Here is a 22,725-nt window from a genome sequence, read left to right on the forward strand (position 1 = left end):
TATATAAAATCATATAATATATATATAATCATTCTCTCTCTCTCTCTCTCTCTATATATATATATACACAGTATATATATATATATATATATATATATATATATATATATATATAATTTTGACAGCAGCATGTAACTAGTCGATTGCCATGCTTTGTTGAGAAATTATCATTATATCCCCCTACAAATACTGACCATAATATTTTACAGCAGTACTGTGTAAAAGGTGCAATAAAATAATTTCAGTGAATAATTTCAAGTACATACTGCATGAGCTAAATAATAAGATTAGTCAGAACCACAAACCAGCCTATTAAACTCAAGTATAATCTTTTTTTTATGCTACAATCAATCTCTCCACTAGTTTTACATACAAATTACATTTAGCGTTCTCAGTGCTAGAAACCCACTGCAAAGTGACTACAGACTTAACACTGTACATGCAATTACACAGGAACGTTGACTTTGTGAAAGGACAGCAAGCTTCAAATACACTGCAGTGTTGGCGATACCTGGTCTGTCTTGTGAATCCAACCGAAATTGAGCTGTAGACACGACAAATGTAAAATGGAGCTATGCCTTCCATCTACATTTCCAAAAGGGTGAAGCAAATAAGTTGCCGAAACCTCAAGGCGTTAAGCTTCACTGTATAAATGATGCATGACATTGGAACCAGTCAAGTGCAAAACGCGTGTTAACGACTGCTAACTAAGGACCATTAATCCCTCATTTGTGAGCATAATTACGTTTATACCAGATATTTAAATTGGGGAGTACATTTCTTTAAAACAGAAAATGACTAATCATCAGTCAGAACGTGTTCTTGCATGTTATCGGAAAGTATGGAAATGGGAACACACCAACAAAAATATGAACTATTTTATTGGAAGGTCATCAAGCTTTTCTTATTAAGTTCTAGCATTCCTGTTTTTTTTTTTAGCCATTTATAATATGGAGGTTACTTCAAAGTACAAGGGAGGCAAAACCATTTCATAGAATTGGGTATGTTGTAAGTCTGAGCAACAGAAAGAATTTAGGAACACAAAGCAAGAGCCAACAATGAAAATCTGTAGCAGATGGGTAAACATGTAGAGCACAATCTGGAATTCATCTACAGTATTGTACTGTTGGGTAATTGTGTTTATGATGGGGTTTGTTATTTAACCAATTTTTGCAAATATGTAAGCAAGGGTGAGTGTGCAAGCAGAGCCATTGGCTCTGGAACTCTATGACTAGGACTCTGAATCATGATAGATCCTGTGTGGTAATCACCATGTGTTTTCCAAATGGAGAGAGGATGCACCACTGTACTTGATTATGCTTACTTGATTATGTTTACTTTTAGGGAAGTGGGATCTCTCATTTTGTCATATGAAGGCCAAGTACATTAAACTACATTCGCGCAATCGCATTGGAGGCGTGGAATAATGGAAGTTAAGATACGGATAGGTTTATGAAATACCCATAAAATGGAATTGAAGGCTTTAGGGTGCTGAATGTCTTGTACTTCATTCATGCTTCTAAAAACCACTGTGAAAAATAAAGTGAAAAATCTGCGCTACTAATTGTGATAAGTGATATATAATAAGTGAAAATAAATTAAATGAACCCTTCAACTGCGTGAATGCAAGTGTTAAACAAGTGAATACTATGTATACAATAAATTAGTGAAGTGTAAACAGTCAAAAAAGGGAAAAACCTTAATAGAAAATTGAGCGTCTGCTGCTATTCCACTTGAGATGGCTCGGCATCCGATAGAACTTGTGAAGGAAACAGAACAAAGAGCGCACAACTCTCGTAGTGTGTTAAATTCAATTATATTGAAGTAAAGTGATGGTGGTGAGTATCGCACGTACAGACATACTTATAAAAATAGGCAATACATGTATTTCGGCACGTTACCAACAATGCTCAGCAGGTCCCCTCATCCGACAGACATCAAGGTAATGCACCAGCAAGTTGCAGATGGAGTCAGATCAACTCCCGACAGCCTTATGGTGTTGTGTGCAGCCCAATCCTGATGTCCACGATCCGCGGTGTCCCGATCTTTCCGCCTAAACACACGCACTGGTGAATATGGCAGCTGATGAAGGAGCAGCTCCTGCACGAGTCCCGCTCTTGTACCGAAACCGGTCCCGACTTCGTTTTACACGTGGTCGCCCACTGACGTCACTAGACACGCGTCATAAGTATGCGAGCGTCAGAGATGCTTCACGGGCGATACATGCAGGCAGGGGTAAACACTGGCACAATTAGAGTCCGTAAAAACAGTGTACCGTGTATAGCTGAATCCTACGCGTTTCGTATTGAACCAATACTTCTTCAGGGATGTCTGTCGGATGAGGGGACCTGCTGAGCATTGTTGGTAACGTGCCGAAATACATGTATTGCCTATTTTTATAAGTATTGCTGTACGTGCGATACTCACCACCATCACTTTACTTCAATATAATTGAATTTAATACACTATGAGAGTTGCGCGCTGTTTGTTCTTTTTCCTTTTCTAAAAACCAGTTGTTAAAAAAAAAAAGAATACAACTTGAAAATAGTGGCAAAAAGAAGCAGAACATTGCAATGCCTGATCTGTTGAGTCATTCCCCAAAGTAGAGGTTCCACAGGGGTCCAGAATGGATAGTAGGGCAGTAAACAAAGTAGCTGCAGTTATTGGGGGTAACACTATTGGTATCTACAGTATGTCAATTTTCTTTACATAGGCAGTGTTAAGTCCTTAGTCTGTAAATGGAAGAACATAAGCACGCCATCAAAAAGCACACATGGAAAGGTGCACTCAAATGAATTGGAACACGTGCATCTGGAATGTCAAAGAGCAAAAGAGGAACACAAATATGTATAGTGAACAATATTGATTATCCTTTGGAATTTTTTTTTTTTTTGTGTACCTGTAGTTTTGTTTTGAGAAAAACAATACATAACATAAAATGATCTGTGCAGAAAATGTACTGTACAGAAAGAACAAAGCACCAGAATTAGCTCACGATCTAGCTAGGTCTGTTACCACTGTAGCTACAACCTCACCTGTAAATGGCAGACACTGGGTAACTTCCAGTGTCATAACTAACTCGTACTCTGCCACGATATAGCTCCACTGCTACATGGTCCTTGTCACCTTTATAGAGTAGAATTCCACTATCTTCATCAGTGGCAACCTGTTTAGACAAGAAAAGTGAAGATGAAATTCCACGCACAAAAAAGGAGATACATGTCACTTGCATTTAAAACCTTAAATGTGCTGCAGTGTACTACAACATAAACAAAGTCCAGCCTGAACGTATTATACAGCAGTGAAAAAACAAATCGTCTCCCTCCATGGGCTTTTACAATGATGCTATACCTTTACGTTTAGGGCACATGAGCCAGAACATATTTTGGATAAAGTTAACCAATGATCTATTTAAATTCATTCACATCTGCCAAATCTTTCATTAGAGCTAGAATACAGAGATTGGGGCTCAGATCCATTGACCTAGACCAGGACCAGAATAGCTTGGGGGGCAATTCTTAAGACTTGGGCCACATCATCAGAAGGAAAACATTTAATAAATAGTAACCATAATCTACGTACTGTATACACTTTTTTTCTAGTGCTTTCCTTATTAGAAATATGAAAATGTCATTGGTGTCTCTCTCCCGCCGTCCCCAACCCCTCTCTGCCCCTCCCCCATCCCCTCTTTTCTACCCCATTCCCCTTCTCTCCCGCCCATCCTCTCTCCATCCCCTTTCTCTCTTCCCCGTCCCCTCTCTGTCCCTCTCTGCCTCTAACAACATACCCCCTCCTGAAGTAACAGCCAAACTAGCTCCCACCCTCCCTCCCGGCCAAACAAGCTCCCTCCCTCCCGGCCAAACAAGCTCCCTCTCAAGCTCTGGGCCGCATTGCAAAGTTGCTTGGGCGCATGTTTGACAGCACTTCTCCAGACAATCAAATTCACAAGATAAATGTCACATATTTACTGTGCCATAATCTACTTTGGTGCAAATATTTAAGTCCTTCACGGTCAGAGTGGCCTGCAACATATTGCTTTGTTAACTAAATAATTATTAGAAATCTTACATTGAGAAAATTATGTATTCCCTAATTGTATGTATGTATGTATTTATGTATGTATGTATGTATGTATGTATATACATATATGTTATGTAGTAGCATGACATTTATTTTCTTCTATGTTCACATATCAACATCTGCATGATGTTAACAGAAAAAAAAAATGATTTTTGGAACAGCAACAAAGGATTTTATGACATGAGGAATTTCAATGTGTTCTACTTATTAAATGTTCTCTTTATTTGCTGCAAAGATTCATATCTAAATAAGGGTTTTATTGCACGAGTCATTCACTTACACACATAGCTGGTAAACCGGAATAGTTCACACAAAAGAATAATCTAAATTTTTTAATAGATTCAGTAACCTTTTCTGTTGTCTTCTAGCTTTCTTTTCCCATTTGTAACAGATTATGGGGTGCATGGAAAGTATGTTGTAGGGTTGTAGCACAAAGCGACCCCAGACTTGGGTGATACTGTGCTGTACATGGAAATATGTCCTCATTGTACAGGAACTTTGACTTGTGAAAGTTCACCGCAGCTCAACCAAATTTGAGCTCTACATAAGACAAACAAATGTGAAATGAAAATATTGTTTCCATCTAGATTTCTAAATGATTAATAACTGGTAGACATTCGTCTCTCTAAAGCTGTGCTCTGAATAGAAGCAGCGTAGTCGTTCTGCAAACATTCCTTACCTGTAGTGTTATGTTGGTCTGAGTGCGGATCTTAGTTGAAGGGATTTGCAGGTACGAGTCTTTGTTCACAAAGTTTACACTGACGAGTTTTTCACATTTGTTTCCCTGATAGCCAGACACGCACTGGCACAACGGCTCACTTGCTTTCACAATACATTGGGCTCCATTTTGACACTCAACATTGTCGCAGGGACTTGTGCGAGGTAGAACCATCGGTGGGGAAAACTCACAGAACAGGCCACTAGAAGCAAACAAAACATCCCTCAGATTGTGATTGCTAACAAAATGCAACAAATTCATCGATTTAAAATGCCGTGCTTGGTAACGCTTTCAGCCCAGGAGGGGAGCAATATACACTACATGCCAATTTAGCACCAAAGGGTTAAATTATGCGTAGTTTCTGGAACATTATGTTTACATATCTGTAGGCATACATTTAAAACAATGTAATATTAGCATATGGTATTTTGGCAATTCCTTAAAATTACAAAGCACTTTGGGGCTTATGCAGAGAGGAACGTTAAAAAAGTTTAAAATGGCTGTAAAATAGCCACAGATTTGCCGTTAGTGAAGGTGTTATGCAGGGAACGTCGTTAACTCATTTCGGCAAAAAACTGCAAATTGCCAACTTTTCCTGGCTATTTGAAACTCGCCATAGTAATGCACATATTGGCGTGTTCCAGCGATTCGGAGCTTCTGGAATACAACGCTATATTAGCATGGTGAGTTTCAGGTTCTCGCCACGAGTTTGGCGAGTTTTACAGCTCTGAAAAATTTGCAGAGCACTTTTAAAAATCGCGCCATTTTCTCCCGAGTTTAAGGATTTCTGGCTAGTTTTTTCGCCAGAAGATGGCGCTATTTCCTTATCTATGCTCTCTGCATGAGCCCCTTTATCATTGTAACACATAAGCATTCATGTAGCTACCTGTTAGGTCGAATCATGGTAGAACACTTATGTCTCAATGGCACGCTTCAAGAGAGGGGAGAGGGGAACCGCGATTGTACTAATGAGTCAATGTAAGCTGCTAAATCAAACCAACTGCACCATCTAACCACAAAACCACACCCAGTCTAGTCCTGTCCTTACTCACCTATAGCCATCAGGGCACATGCACGTGTAGCCATTAACCGCATCAGTGCAGCGCGCGCCACTTCTGCACTTGTTCTCTTGACAGTCGTCGTAATCAATATCACAGTGCTCACCCACATACCCAGGGGTACAGTCACATCTGTTGAACAAAATCATTTCATGCATAACATGTCCAAAAAGGCTACTCGCACATTTCCTATTGGCCAAGGCATTGCCGGCCTTCAAACTACATCAAATGTTCCAAGAAGTTTCTATTTATTTTCCAAGTTTTGAGGGTACATCCCAATACATGCACAAATTGCATAGCTGTTTAAAATACATCACGCATCTTGATTGCATTTAATGACTTAAGAACATTTTATTATCTGAAGAAAACAATTCTTTTTAGTTAGCAACTTCTTTTTACAATATTCTGAAGGTAGCATAGAGGAGATGACCTGCTGTAGTATTCGGTTATATGTACATATATATACAAAGTGGGTGCGATCTCACTACTAAAAGCTAAAAAGGTACTAAGCAAGCGCATGAGATGAAAAATAAGCTTGGTCTGCATTTTGAATGAAGGTAAGGACACCTTCCCTCTGGCGACACACACACACTCTCGCCATGGCAACTACTTTAATATTATGTTTCTCCTAGTTTTTCTTACTGTTTGAAGCCTATTAATAATTAATAGAAATGGCAGTTGCAGCATGAGAAACTCCCTCAACAAGATGAACCCTTGTGTTGGCTTCGAGGTCTGTGGTGCTTGGGGCTCCCTTGGTCCTTATGGCTGCAAAGGGACTAATTGGATATACCAACATAATATTTTAGGGCGCTCGAGTAGAAGGATATTGGGAGATTAAGGAGAGTACGGCATTAAATAGTACTACCTTGAATATGAGCCTCTGCTTGCAGATTCTTCTTTTAAGACTTACTTGTATCCCTTAGGTGTCAGGATGCATTTTGAGTCGTGCTGACATGGGTTCACTTCTTGGGCACAGAAGTCTAGTTTCTCTTCACATAGCTCGCCTGCAATAGAATAACATTATGAAACTCTTTGGCAATATCCCACACATTACAGTGCCATAGACATGACTGCCACCACCCTAGAGCATTTGTACAATGACATACTTGGTACCTCAATAGGGCCTCTGTCGTCACAGGACCCATGAACTACCAAGTATGTTATACGGGTACTCTACGGGTTAAATAACAAAGTAAATAATAATATTAATTAAATAACAGAATATCTGCTTTCGGGAAAGTCCTTTTATCACTTCAGCGTAATACTCTTGCATAGCAATTATGCATTTGTTGATGGTTACAATTCCTTTCAACAAACACATGTAAAAGGTTCTCATTGATGTCATTATAGATCAGTTTTTATAAGGTTTCCTAAGAGTCTTCTTGGTACCTCACCAGAGTTTTCTTCTTCCTAATTGGCAAACGCAGCTGAAAGTATATGTGCAGCTGTTAGGTATTTCAATTTACAAAATATTTTAATTAATTGTTACTTTATATGGTTCTAACACTGAAATAACTTCTGTAAGTGCTTGTCGTGGATAAAAGGCACTTTGCTTAGTACTAACTGACCTACAAGTCATGCTGTGGTGCTGCATAAGGTAATGGACCTCTGCCAAAACATTGAAAGGTTACAGAGGGGAACTAAAAGGGGGTGTGGGAAATCAGCCTTTAGATACTGGGTACATAGGAACTATGCTAATAGAAGTCTTTAGCATAACCTATTGGCATAATTCCCAGGTATCTCAGGTGCGTCCATTTTTTGTGGGGATATATATAGCACTTTGGAGAACTCTCTCTCCAATGTGGGAAAAGTTTCGGCCGGAGGATTGGCAGACATTCGAATGAAGGTTAAGTGAATGTCACTTTTTAAAAATCGAGCCACGAATATTCGCCATATTTGCGGCAAATTCGAATGTTGGCGAATAATTCACCCATCTCTCATCCACAGATCATGGGTAGGTTTTGCCCTCACAAAATTCCCCAATTTCCTTGCATGATCATTTAATATAGCCACCGCTGTGGGAGAGCATATGGCTCTTTTTTTGGCCGTTCAAGGTTGTAGGACTTCTAAGCTCGGTGAATGCTACTGCAGAAAGAGCCTAGTTAATCCTATACATTTATTTTTTTTAAATATATGCATTATTCAAATATTTTTTTTTTCATACCAGTTTTGTGTACTGTATGTCACTGTTTTTAGTACTTCTTTGCTACTGAAGCACTTATTTCTCCAAACAATATTCTTAGATGTTGTGCGAGCTTCAAGAGTGGCGAACTTAATTATATATATAGATTGTCTAAATGTGAAATTAAAAAAAGTATACAAACCCATATTTACTTAAAGTCATTCGTTTTTTTTTTTACTGACATTTTTGTAATCTACAGTACAAGGCCTGCTAAAAAGATATTGTAATTCTTGCTTGTATATGGCTAGCAATAAAAGCACCAAACTTTCTTTAAACTGACAATCATATGTCAAACATAACTGATCACGGAACACCTGTTACATTTATCCCTAGGCACGAACATGAACTGAAATGGAAACTTATTTTTTATGAAGTGGTATAATTAATTTAGTGCAACAGCATGCAACACAGCGGATCAACTTCTAGTCCGTTAAAGAATTATGAGACCTTGCAATAGATGATTTGACTTACATGAAAAGTAAATCTCGGGGCACTTTCATGGTACTCCAGACAGCTAAGCAACGTGAAATATACATTATGATGCTTTACACATCTGCCTCACACTGTTTCCTTCATCCCAGTTCACCTCTGTAGCGTTTGTTAATTTGATGGTGCCCGGATACAGTAATTATTATTAGGTTTTACTTTATGCCTTCTGCACTTCTAGTAATTAGAAAGCTTCATTTCCAAGTACATGAACAGTACCATTCTTAAGATACACTGTACATAGTTTAACAGTAGTAGTCGAACAGAAGTATTCCCTTGAGACCTCAAGATGTGACAGCAAGAATGAAGAGTAAAACCAAGATTCATTTCTTGGACAAACTAGATGGCCTGGTAGATCACATCAGCACACAATATCACATTCAGAAGTCTTCAAGATCCATAGTGGTAAGGGAAGTGTAATAGATCAAACGCACAGATTCAGTGTATTGGTGTGAACAGCAGCAAATGTAAAAATCGGTCAATTTTAGGGGAGCCCAGTGTACCATGGGAGAATAGCTGCTAACCGTGGAGGGAATCACACATCTAGGACCATTTAAAAACGGCTTCTAGTAGTCATAAAACAAAATGCAACCAATGGTGGACCACAGCCAAAAAATGAAAAAAGCTGGACGTGAACACAGAGATCAAAAAAGTGCAATCTATTGTGCTCTTGAGCAACACATATTTAAGAAAAAGGTCCCCTGACGGGTTTCGTACCTGTGCAGGTACTTTATCAAAGAATTTCACTACTAACATTTATTGTTTCATGGTTTCCGTACAGGTCTCTTCACTCAAACAGCCCTGTTCTATGCATATGATGGTGGGTTAAAAGTTTTCTGCTGCACCGTATTTGGCGCTGGTTCCTACACATACTTTCTAGTAGTCATAGTTTGATGCATAAACCTTTACTGCAACAGGAGAGCAAGAAAGACAAGTAGGAGAAAGGGATTAAAACTGACCTTTTTCCACCTCATTCAGATTAGCAGCTTGTGCGACAAAGACAGAAGATACACACATGTTCATTGAAATGCGACACCGTAGCACATTAAGCAAACAAACCACTAAAGCAGCACAAACTAAGGCTGGCTGGGGCCATGGTGCCTTCGCCAGTGTGGAAACGCGCGGAAGCTGGTCGGTGAGCGGGCGCTTACCTGGCCATGGTGGACGGGCCGTGGGGGGCATGCCTGAGGGCGTCACGGAACTGGTTCGCCCTCATTGGGTGAACCGCTCACGTGACTGCCTGTCGCGCCAAGAAATCAATTTGAACTGATTTCTTGCGCAACGCACGCACCCCTCCTGCTTCCGCGGACTCGCCTTAAGGCAGTCTGTTTGCTCAGCTGCACGGTCTGCTGTACCATGGCCCCAGCCTAAAGCAGCAGAGAAGCAAAAGTGACACAATGTAAAGCAAGCTTTACGGTACCTACAAATAGCATCCATTGCAGAGGTTAGAATTAAATGTTGTTGGAAGATTGACAAAAAAAAGATTGACAAACGAAAGAAATGACCAACCGATGTCTCGAAGATGGATACTCAGTCAAAGTGATTGAAAGAGCGACATGAGCAGGTTTACAATGTAAGACAATGTGCAGGAGATATGAAGACCTGTCAGTCTTTGGATCAGCAGCCATGTATTTGGATTAGTAGATGTTAAAACAAATTGAAATTATTGTGGACCTCAAAAAGGGCCCATTATACTCATTTGTTTCTGTACCCAGAGGTGTAAAACTAAAGCGGGAATGTAAAACATTAATCGGAATATGCCCCCCAAAACCTTTATTTGTAAATGGCGTGACATTCTCACCTGTGTATTCAGGTGGGCAAAGGCAAGTGTAATTGTTGATTCCATCTACACAAGTCGAATTATTTTCACAGTCATTATCTTCACAGTCGTCAATGTTCATCTCACAGTTTTCTCCTTCAAATCCATCCGCACAAGTACACCTGGTTCAAGTATACACGTAAATACAATACATCATGTCTGCAAATTGTCCAGATATCTTTAAAAGTGTCAATTATGTGAAGGGGGTCCAGAGTCATGTGGATAGATAATTTCTAAATGAATTGCAAAGAAAACGTGTTTTTTTTTTTACCAAGTGGTGTTTCTAACCAGCTTAATAGGTAGATTAGCACTCCTATGTGAATGTATTAGTATCATTTAATAAATAATTCAAATTCATTTTCAGATGGCACATTTGGAGTAATTGTACTGTGTGAATAAATAACTCCAGATTAAAAATGGTCACATTATGTTTATCGGCTACCATAATGACTAAGAAATGAATCAATGCCTTTCCCTTTCACTGGGATTTACATTTTAACACTTACACGCTTTATTTTCAGTCAATATACCGCACACTTGTTGACCCTGTTGTGTCTCTAGCACAACTCTACCTACACTACTGATTATCAAAATGAAGCTTTCAAAATAATCTAATACTATGACATTAAAGGTCAAGCCAAAATAAAATAGCTTTGGGAAAACACAAAAATCAAAGCAATCTTAAAAATACATCCAATTTTTTCCCCATTACAAATGACACACATCGCCTATCAACTATTATGTCTGCGATTCTATGGCAGCCTTTAAAAAAAAAAAAGTGTAAGTGGTTAAACGCCGACAGATTTATAGATATATATTTTTGGAGTGCCACTGGAAAAATAAATAAAAGGAAACAATATGTTCAACATTGCAAATATATATTTACAAAAATATGTCATATTGAATTAAGGCGGCTGTCACTTTAAGACAAAGTTCTCAGTTTATTAACCCTGTGGTTGCTTGTGCTGTCGGCTACACAGCACACTATTTAAGGATTTGTTTCAAAGTTGTATTAGGTCCAGGACAAATGTAGATTAAATGTAGGTTGTGATGACCTTTAGGAAGCCAACATTAGAGCCCTTCATAGATGAAATTATAGTGTACAGAACTGTCAAACCCTCCTAGATTTATTTTTCAAGTGTACGCTCTGGACCCTTGTACATAGGGTTGCCAGGTGTCCGGGTTGAACCGGACAGACCAGTATTTTGCCCCTGCGTCCGGTAAGAAATGAGAGGTAATACTGGGAAAGTATGTGCCCGGTATTACCTCTCTGAACGTGCGGTGGGCAGCACGAAACGGGGCAGGGGTCCCGGACCCTGTGGCTGCGGGAGGACATGCTGCCGGCCTCTCCCTCACTCAGTCTCACGCCGAGCTTCTGATGCTGGTGTGCGCCGGGCCTCTCTGACATCAACGCGTCATGCCAGCATGAGAGGGAGGCCTGGCGCACGCCAGCGTCAGAAGCTCGCATGGGACAGAGTGAGGGAGGCCTGCTGCTGAGGGAGAGGCGCGGCCCGCCTGGGGGGTGGTTATGTTTTATGTATGGGGGGGGGGGGTATTTTTATATGTATGGGGGAGTATTTTTATATGTATTGGGGAGGCATTTTTATATGTATTTGGGGTGTATTTGTGTATTTTTCTATGTATTTGGGGGGTGTTTTTTTCTATGTATTTGAGGGGTGTTGGTAAGTATTTGGGGGATATTTTTATATGTATTTGGAGGGAATTTTTTAAATGTATTGGGGGGGCATTTTTATATGTATTGGGGTATTTTTATATCTATAGGGGGTGTATTTTTATATGTATTGGGGGGGTGTTAGTATGTATTTGGGGGTAGGGATTTTTTTGTATGCATTTGGGGTGTGGGAGTTGTATGTATTTAGGGGGGGAAGTTTTTTGGTGGGGTTTTTTGGTATGTATTTTGAGGGGGGGATTGTGTGAGAGTGGGGTAATTGACGGAGGGTGGGGTGAGTGAGAGGGGGTGAGGGAGGGAGGAAGTGAGTGAGGAAAATAGGAGTAAGAGACGCATGGGAAATAAATATATGCGAGGCAGGGGGGAGGTATTGAGTGAGAGTTGGGTAATCGGTGGAGGGGGGGAGAGTGAGAGGGGATGAGTGAGACAGAGGGGAGAGAAATACATGGGAAGAGGAGGAGAAATAGAGGGGGGCTCGTGAGGTGCGAAATTGGAGGGGGGGGGGGGGTCGCAAGACCACTGGCCCGGGGGGTGGGCGGGAAAAGGAGGTGAGCGGACATAACTCTAGTCCTAGGTCCCAGGAAATCTGTCTGCGGCCCTGTGTGGCGGGCAGTGCGAGTGTGGAGTGCAGCCGGGAGCGGACTGAGGCGTGCGGCAGCAGGCAGCCAGCAGCAGAGTGAGACGCAGTCAGTCACAGTGCAGCAGGTTAGAGAGGACGAGGGTGGCGTGACATAACGGTCAGATCATTTAGAAATAACATACCTCCCCACCGAGATTTCGAGCACGTCGCATCTTTTACCATTGTGTCCATTATTTTTGGAGAAGCCACCTGGCAACCCTACTTGTACGCTCTGCCATCTTAAATTTAATCTAGGAATCTTTCTAATGTTGTTCCCATAAAAGGTACGAGAATGGCGGCTCCGCAAGGCGATCACCGGGGTGAGGGCGGTCAGGCTCCGGCTCGGGGGTTGCCGGGGACGCGTGCGGCCGGTTGCTAAGGCCGCGATCGTGTCACTGGACTCCCGGAGCCGGGCGGAGAGGGCGCCGCCATTAGGGAAGGACTCGCGCATGAGCAGTGATCGCGCATGCGCAGAAGATAGCCCAGAGTCAGTTAGAGTCGCGCGAGTGCCAGAGCAGAGTAGGGAAACATTGAGGCGGCCCCTAAAGACTCGCGCATGCGCAGGGCAAGCGCGCACGCGGCCCCAATGCCCAGATAGGCTCTATGGGACTACAACTCCCATGGAGCATAGCGAGGGAGGCATCAGGTGCCTCATAGGAGCCAATAGGGCTGCAGGATTGCGCTGGAGGAAAGAATACATTTCGCGGGCTTGGACCACGCTGAGAGTCAGAGTCAGGAGCAGCCCAGGGAAGGAGGTAGGGTGCAGGAGTCAGGGACTCCCTGCACTAGGCCAGCAGCCCTAAGGTCCAAGTTAGCCCTGATTCCCCACTAGGTTAGTGAGTGTTGCCAGGGACAGCCCTCAGGTTAGGGACCCTGTCATTTACTTTAGTTAGAGCTGGGGAACAGGAAGGGTAGTGAAAGGGACAAGTGGGCTGAGTGTTAGTCTGCAGAGCGTTGCTGCAGGAATTAGGGGAGGTAAGCGACGTGAGACAACTGGGGGGTTCATAGCGGTAACCAGTCCAGGGAGCCATAGCCCAGGTTCCGCGTTGCGCGTAGTATGAGGCAACTGGGGGGTTCATAGCGGTAACCAATCCGGGGAGCCATGGCCCAGGGCCCGTGTTACGAGTAGGGTGGGTGCAGGGACCTACCTGCATAGGATAGGCAACCCCGCAGGCCCTAGGAGTTTCCCTTAAGCCACCTAAGGATGCTGTGCTGTAGGGACGACCTATAGTACAGTGTGTGTCACGTTGTTGTAGTGTTAGATAGGGACTCAGCGGACGCTGCGGTTCCAGTGAAGGAGTTCGGGCTCAAGACGGGGCCACAGAGAATATCTCCAGGTTGGGATCAGACGGAATCATCACGCGTCTGACCCTTTGTGAAGTTGTTGCTGATCCGAGCACCGGAGTGCTCGGCAGGTACTATACAGTCATAAGTGCACCAACGGGCCCTTAGTGTAATTGTGACTGCGCAGTCACCCATTGCTTCTCTCTGCAAGAGTGCGGGACATTGGGTGGGACTCTATGGACACTGGGTGGGCTCACTTGGTGTTGGGAAAGCGTCCTCCGCGACGCAGTGGTAAGTGTCTCCTCTAGAGAGGGACACCTGTTATGATGTTATTGCCGTGAGATGACGTTCCTAAGTAAAAGGTATTAGTTATTACCCCTTCAGTTGTATGTGATTATTGTGATTGTCCTGCGAGGAATCACTCCCCCTATGGTGGGAGCCATCGCAGGTGGAGGCGCTGCATCGAGTAAGTGGTTACTCATAGTATTATAATTGCCCCAGGTTCCCCGTGGCGGAAGCTCAGCCCTCCTGTGAGCCAACACCTGGTAACACTATATGTTTCTCCGCACCCACAGTATAATCTGCGATTGGGGGGGGGGGGGGAAACCCGTTACATATGTATCCCCTAAAAGGGATCACAACCTGCAACACGTCTACATCCCTGTTTCAAAACAAATGATAACCATGGCAACACACAGAGTAATATGAAATAAGTGAATGATATAGTGTGACACACAAAATGCATACCAAAATTCTTCTTCCTCGCCTTCCTTTAAGTGACATGTCCCACCATGATTGCATGGGTTACTGATGCAGGCATGGATTGGTATATCGCAATCTTGGCCCTGTAAGTATAACAATGCAAAATGTCAGCCTGTAGTGTACACTGCCATATGTGATATTTAGAGCGATGAAAATGAATACATGTGTTTCTTTTCATACATACCTTAAAGCCATAGGGACATGTACACCTGTAGAAGTCAACAGGATCACTGTTGCAGGTGCCATCATTTTTGCATGGACTGGATAAGCATGGGTTACATTTGGCAAGAATATTGATGTCGACTGGTCCTAAAGACAAAAAAAAAAAAAAAACATTATTGTTCATATTCAAATATAAGCTGTTGAACCTTTTAGCAGAAAAATGTAAAAATAAATAAAAGCTCAATTCAGTTTAGGGCTTGGATCCTGAATAGAAAAATGGTACGCCATAAATCAACCATATGGAATAACTCAGTATACACATTATATGGAGCATTCTAAAGTTATACTCATTCTGTCAAATTCACTAATCATTATGGCAGAAAATGAGAAAAAATTAATAAGGAGACTCCAAGGGATATGATTGAGCACAAATGAATACAAGTTTATATTTGCACTGGGGTACAAGTCAGTTTCACTACTGTATTATATGCATGAAAGACTGGCACACATGTTGGAAACTGATTTGATCTATTCTGCTCTTTAATTTAGTAAATAAAGTGGAGCTCACACAGCTCGGTAATAATGGAACATGTAATAATCCGTCCCTGAAAAATACATTAGCATTTTCCCATTCTAACCATTAGCACAAAAGGTTGCCGGGCTATAGTCAAGGCAATAACATTTAACTAGCTTTTAAACTTCTAATAGCGCATTTCAAGTTCTTTGCAAGAGATTTATCCGCACTATTTTGCTGTCAATGCGCCTACACACAAGTGAACAAGACAGGGTCACAGACGAGAAACATGCGTGTTGGAGATTAGGAATCCATCTTTAGGCACATGTAAGGAAGGTCAGAAGGTCTGTTTTAGAAATACAGTATAATGTATCTCTGGAAGGTTTTTTTTTAAACCCTTACCTGGGATTGGAAAACCACAAGACCCTGGAATTTCTAGGGCAAGGATTATAACAAGATCAAAAGTAAAAGATTGAAAGGCTGTTAGTAGATTACATACACAGAAAAGTCTTTAAATGGAAAGAAAACACAATATATTTCACTTAAGCATCTGGAGAGGCCCTAAAATATATATTTATATTTAAATGGCCCTAAAATATAAAAGTATATTTAGAAAAAAAAATGTGAATAGAAGAAATTAGCTGTACAAATTTTCCATCCACAAGGTATTGCGTTTTATTTTCTTTAGATACTGTATAAACATAGAAGGTACTCATGAGTGAAAATTACTCATGTGTACTGTTGCAATCATAACTTTATTAACTCTTCTGGATAGTTTTTGTTGTTACATGGGACCTTTTAAGTTGCTTTGTGTATGTTAATAGCAACAGTAACGTCTGCTTCACCTTTTTGAGGCAATGTGGTGACTTGTCCATTTTACCAAAACCTTATTGGGAAAGATCCACAAAACCTTTGACCATTTTGCAGAGAACTGATCCTTACCGTGGCATGTGAATTTTTTGGAGGGTGTGGTTAGAAGAAGTTTATCTGCCATGTCCCCAGGACCAGCACATCTAGCAATACCAGGTTCTTTGTATTCGGACTTCACCCAATCCGAAAGCCACTGCAGATTACAATCACAATAGAGAGGATTCGCCCCAATAGCACTGAAACAAGAAGTAAGAACCGGGCCAAATTACTTTCCACATCTGTGCCCTGTGTAAACTCATTGCAGCACAAACCGTATCAGTGAAAAAACAAATGTACTGCGCTCTAAACTAAATTGTGAGGGATATGGTAAATATGCAAGTGAATGATATACAAAATTTAAAACAATACCATATATTAGTGTGTCAATCAATAAAAAATGTGATGGGAAAAACTTCCCTTAGATGAGAGAGAGTTGCTGCTGATCAAAGTAGGAACTGGGAATAGAAAAAGAAGACAAGCGCAAACTCTCATAGTGCATTACCAATGGAATTGTTTAGTGAATAGAAGGCAATAGATGCACGTACAGCAAATAAATGAATTTAAAACATTGAGGTATAAAAACCATCAGGAATCACCAAGGTAGCCCGACCCTCACAGGAAAGACCGGTTTGGTTGATGGTGTCGGTGCAGGTAAGTAGTGTCACAGTCACTGCAGCAGTGAAGGTGTCCGCTCCGGTAGGGAAAGCACCAGCTCCTAGTCCAAGACGCACAAGCTCCATGCTCCATTCGACTAAACAGGTCTCACCTCTGATCAGAGGGCGGCTCAGGCAGAGATGCTCATGGGTGATGTCACCGCCCAAAAACAGCCATCACTAGCAACATAAATTAGGACCAGTTTAAAAGTTAATTAAACAGATCAATAGCTCCATGCACGTAAGGGAGCAAAGTTTAGTACACAATATCATCCAACGCGTTTCGTAGCACCTATGAAACGCGTTGGATGATAGTGTACTAAATTTTGCTCACTTATGAGCATGGAGCTATTGATCTGTTTAGTGAACTTTTACACTGGTCCTAATTTATGTTGCTCATGATCGCTCGTCTATTCCTGTGAGGGTTCGGCTACCTTGGCGATTCCGGAAGGTTTTTATACCTCAATGTTTTAAATTCATGTATTTGCTGTAGTGCATCTATTACTTTCTATTCACGAAATAATTCCATTGGTATGCACTATGAGAGTTTGCGCTTGACTTCTTTTTCCACAAATTGTATCAGGTAGAACTGTGCAGAAAAGATATTCTACCTGGGGAATTATAGTGAAATGCGGATTTTTTTTCATTGACTTGTTTATTGTGGAAATTTAAATAGCAGATTTTTGGAATCTCTTGTAGAATTCGTCTAAAATTGCAGGAATAAAATAAGCGGCATGATAAAAATATAAACAGAGATGTTCCATGAGCTGCAGGAAAATATCCTTCACAGTTACAAATAAAGCAGCACATACCAGGAATTTTTCATGAGCTGTGGGGGGAAAAAATTCTCAGAACTATGAAGCAAAAGGGATCTTTGGCAAAAATAAAAATCAACAATGTATATACCCCCCCAAAAAAGAAGGATTTTCTGTAGCTCTTTTTCTATTGTGTTGTGGAAATCCACAAATAGTAGGAGACATAAAATTGGGTGAAAATTCAAAGATTCCCCTGAAATAGCCGGTTTCACCCAGTTCTAGTAGCGAGTCCTTCTCAAAGAAGGTATACTATGATGAACTGTATTATTTACATGAATGAATGTACAGTATTTACATGGTAACCGAAATGTCCTTTCAGACTTTGAAAATGGCTAAAATGACGTCATAGTTGCAGTACATCATGATGTAATGACTTGTTTTTGCAGGGTAGATCACGTTCTGCGATGCACAGGGAGAGGAACGGGAGAGGTGGGCTCCTCATCTTGTGTTCCGCTATCAGTGACAGAGCGATCATTTGGTCGTGAGCGCCGGACAGACCATGGCGCTCTATTGCCACAGCCCTTCTGGTACCCAAACGGTTATGGGGTGATTGATACCTTTTTTTACCCAAATATGACACCTATTGTATGAGTAATCTTTTTTTTTTTTTTTTTAAGTGAGACTTGGGAGGGGGTTTGATTTCCTTAGGCTGCTGCCTTTTTGTGAGATGTGTGATCAGCAAGTTCTTATACAACCACAGTTCCCCCTCCCAACCTCTCCTTAACTTTACTGACCCTCAGATAAGGACAGGGTGGGATAAGAGTAAAGAAAACACCTGGTTGAGAGTTAATTATTCAGAGGCACCTAAGAAATTCAACTGGTGAGTATGTGGGATTGCGCCTTTAAATTAGTCATCAGCTTGAAGATTGCCAGAGACCGACTTTCACACTGTGCACCGACAGTCTATGTAAGCTCTGTATTGCAGCAATTTCTTTCTTTCAATGTTTATTGTCTGTATACTGCGTTCTATACCATATTCAAATTCTATTATTATATATAGGCTAATTTTGTGAGCATTGATTGCATGCTCAGTGTTCTAGAAATAGACATACATACATGGTTTGCACACTTTGTTCTTTGTGGGGGATTTATATAGCATGTTCACAGCAGATTTAAGAGATTTAATGTACTTTTTGACATTAGTTGTACTATTACTATATACTGTATTGAAAGTTATTTCCTTGAAACTAAATCACTTGCACTTTTTGTACAGAAGTAGTAGGCACAAACTAAATGATGCACACAACTGTTTATAGAACTACCGATGCTTTTACAAAAATATGTTTACAACAGTAATTTAGAGTATTTGGGGACCTCTAGGCACAGCCTTGTGGTATGGGGTCATGGAACAGGAGGCATTAGTATCATTACTCCCTCTTCCCCTATTGGTATGTTTTGAGCTTAGAAGAGAATATGCACAAACTTACAGGTGTGATAGGGCTAAAAGGTCACTAAATGCTCCTTCGGGAATAGCAGAGATATCATTGCCATGCAAGGATCTGCAAAGAGAAAACAGAAACAGTGCTTAATACAGGGAATTATTTGCTCCGTGCACTTATTCTCCGATTCCAATGTAAAAAAAAATCCAGTTCCACATATTTCTCATATCAATTCTAGCTATCGCATGTTGGTTCAATATAGTCCCATTTACACATTTTAACAATGACTATTTACAAAGTATCTTCAGAATAGCTGTAACCTCACTTGCCTTGTACTGCTTTAGGCTGCGCTTATAGTGCCGGCTACTCACACACACACACACATCCCCCCCTCTCCCTGCATCAGAAGCTATCTGATGGGTTTATAGCCTGTCACATGGTGAGACCGTTGCTGTAAAAATCAAATTCTACTGACTACAGAGATTTGAGTCGCTCCGTCGCGCCGTCTCCGTCCACCTACTATAAGCGCATACGACAGATTCAATGCATTTGTTTTGATGCGGCGTCGCCGGCACTATACGCGCAGCCTTACACATTTGGAAGCACCAGCAGGTGTTACTTGTGAAAGGCCGTCGACGCACAAAAACATTGACTTGTTTCTTAAAAATATATATATCACTTAAAAAAATGTTTTTTTTTAAAATAATAATAATATAATAAAGGATATTAATGTAGAACATGGAGCTACGATGTGCCCACTTTGGTGATAAAATGTCACGTAACTTTGATCTCTCCATAGATGACAAAATGATACAATGTTACAAAATTATCTAGCAGCATGGATACATCTAGCACTCATGATACATCACTGCTAAAGAAACTGTCTCGAGGGAAAATGTATGGTAAACGCACAACCTTAAAAACACCCTCCCCCCTGCTATTACCAAATGGTCCCTGTCACAGGCACTAATAAATACCCTCATGGAATGTGATGAGTGCAGCACACTGACCATGGCAGCACATAGGGTAAAACTCTATGACATGGTATCCTTTGTATGTACTGTATGTATATTTGTATTTCTGTGCCTCCAATGTATGCAAAGCGTTACAAATGAGACAATACATCACAGGGAAATATAATACAATAAGTGCAACAAACATAGAATTCGACCGCCCCAGATAGGTTACAATTTATCTTGATTATTTTATTAATATTAAGGCTTCTCTTGATTTATTAAGCACCCAGTTATTACCGTACATGAAAACATGCATGGTACATTGGTTTATTAACTGGTGTATAGCCTGACTTTAACATATGGAGGTAGTGACCCATATTACATTATTCCTTTTGCACAATATGCTTGCCTGATGTTAAAGCAGACATCCAATCCCTCCCCGCCCCTACCTCCCCTATGAAGTGGTATTCAGTTGAGAATTGACATATGCAGAGAGCTAGCATGCTCGTGTTTCCTTTACAATTACAGACTTGAATCTGTGTTGGTACATCTCATCAGAAACATGAGTTCAATTCCCTTTAGTTGTACATGGAGTTGCATCAAAAGTATATGTAAAGCAGAATATTGTGCCATAAAACAGACAGGCTGGATTTATGCAATAAAATCCCTTATTCATTGTGTCGATATTAACCAGAAGTATTAGAGTAAAGGATATATTTTGGAATAGGGGCAAATGCATCTAACTCCAAAGCAAAAGCTACAGCATGGATGCATCTCATCTCAGATGATTATTTTCAGATTTCTAATTAGAATTAGTGCACTTTAGATTGCATGTTTAAAATGTACATTTTATTTAAAGCTGAAGGGAAGGGGTTACACATGTGAAGCCATTGATATGGCTAATGGAAATGTAGAACATTACTTGGTGCTCCTTGTTTTTCTCTGCCAGGAGGCATGCAAGTGGTAATGTGGGAGGGGGAGGGGGGTGCGGGGGGTTGAGCAAGTACAACAGGTGAACACTGTTGAAATCACAGAAACACACCCTGATAAACTGAGCTGGTCACATTTTCATCCTGTGCCCCAAGCACCAAAATGTTGGAGAGCAATATAATTTGGGAATTAATCTGTATATATTGCAACCTTCTACTGTCCAACCTTCCTGCCTCCCATCTGTCTACACTACAATCTATCCTACACGCTGCTGCTGCTGCTGCATGAATTGCTTTACTCTCTCCTACATATCTGTCTCAGCGTCTCTCCTGTTGAAATCTCTCTCCTGGTTTCTGATCTCGTATTACTTTAAAAATCCTGCTTCTCTCTCTTAAGGCTATACACGCTTCTGACCCTCCCTATATATCAGTCCTAATTTCTCGCCATACACCTGCCTGAAACTTGTGTTCTGCTCAAGGATGTTTTCTGTCTACCCCTTTTGTGTCTAACGCCCTCTTCCGCCTAAGACCTTTCTTCACTGACTGCCCCACACCTCTGGAATACCCTTCCTCTCAATAACTGACTTGCACCATCTCTCTACACCTTTAAGCCTCATCATAAAATACACCTAATTACTGAATCATTTGGGTAGCTCTGCTAGCTGATACTATACATCTCATATAGATTTACCTTGACCCTTTGGAGACACACTTACCATAACACCCTCCTACTGTCTCCAAGTTCTCCCTACTTACCACTTCCCTACTTAAGCTTTTCGGGACAGGGTCTCATTCTCCTAATATCAACTTTTATTTATGAAGCGCTTATTCCTATTATGTCATGTGTGTTACTGCTGGAAAACGCTATATAAATACAGATATTCATGCAAACATATGCAGCTCTATATAACCCAACATTACTATTGCTATTATGGAAAAGAAGGATGCATGCATTTGTTAGCTGATCGCACAATTCCATCATATGTAGAAAAAATACTCACAAGAGTCTAAGAGACTTTAAACCATCAAATGTTCGGGGCGGAATGCATCTGAGACGGTTGTAACTAAGAATTCTGAAAACAGATACAAAAAAATATATATATATATAGCATAAAAAAAGTCTGCATGTGAAAGAGGATTCATATACTCAATTTATGATTATTGCTTTCCACTTTGTGGTGTCACAAGTTTAAATATTGCCCCTTTAAAGCAGCAACCCGGCTTTCCTTTTAACTTTTTTTTAATTTTTTTAGAGTAATAGGCGTGAAGCTGGGGGTCTCTGGAGCTGAACCGTGTTAATTTCAGCTCCGGGGATCCCCTGCTACCCAAGATACTTAACTTCATCAGGAGTGTAGGTAGCAGCTCCGGTTATGCCAAGTGGGGCTATCAAAATGGCGGCTTAAATGTCCCTTATTACACAAGCCAATAGAAAGTTGTGACCTCATCCCTTGTGGCTTCCTATTTGCCCGCGTGACTATGACATTTAACCTGCCGAGCTGCTGCCGGCATCCCCTCCCGAGGTAAGTATCTCAGGAAGCAGGAGGTTCCTGGACCTGATATTAACGTGGTTCAGCTCCGGAGACCCCCTACTTCAAACCTATTTAAAACCAAACACATGTTCTGCTGCTTTAACTATGATTCAGGAAAATATTACTGGAAGGCAACTGAAAAATGTACTATTTCATAATCACAAAGAACACTTCAGTGAAG

General features: G+C 41.0%; 1 protein-coding gene across 10 annotated transcripts in view; it reads right to left on the reverse strand.

The window, feature by feature from the left end:
* SLIT2 (slit guidance ligand 2) overlaps positions 1-22,725 on the reverse strand; it is a 297,113-nt gene that overhangs the window by 14,253 nt on the left and 260,135 nt on the right. For 4 of the 10 annotated variants that reach the window (XM_075568739.1, XM_075568712.1, XM_075568703.1 and 1 more), the window contains 12 exons: positions 22,017-22,088; positions 19,179-19,250; positions 16,317-16,480; positions 15,777-15,809; positions 14,883-15,007; positions 14,684-14,781; positions 10,326-10,465; positions 9,484-9,510; positions 6,767-6,860; positions 5,851-5,988; positions 4,760-5,000; positions 3,036-3,166 (listed from right to left, as the gene is read on the reverse strand). In XM_075568739.1, the coding sequence (XP_075424854.1) occupies positions 3,036-3,166; positions 4,760-5,000; positions 5,851-5,988; positions 6,767-6,860; positions 9,484-9,510; positions 10,326-10,465; positions 14,684-14,781; positions 14,883-15,007; positions 15,777-15,809; positions 16,317-16,480; positions 19,179-19,250; positions 22,017-22,088 (1,335 nt within the window). The remainder of the gene's footprint in view (positions 1-3,035; positions 3,167-4,759; positions 5,001-5,850; positions 5,989-6,766; positions 6,861-9,483; positions 9,511-10,325; positions 10,466-14,683; positions 14,782-14,882; positions 15,008-15,776; positions 15,810-16,316; positions 16,481-19,178; positions 19,251-22,016; positions 22,089-22,725) is intronic. The other 6 variants (XM_075568749.1, XM_075568731.1, XM_075568757.1 and 3 more) reach the window with 3 other exon arrangements.

The sequence above is a fragment of the Ascaphus truei genome, chromosome 1 (genome assembly GCF_040206685.1).
Source record: "Ascaphus truei isolate aAscTru1 chromosome 1, aAscTru1.hap1, whole genome shotgun sequence".
NCBI classification, from domain to species: domain Eukaryota; kingdom Metazoa; phylum Chordata; class Amphibia; order Anura; family Ascaphidae; genus Ascaphus; species Ascaphus truei.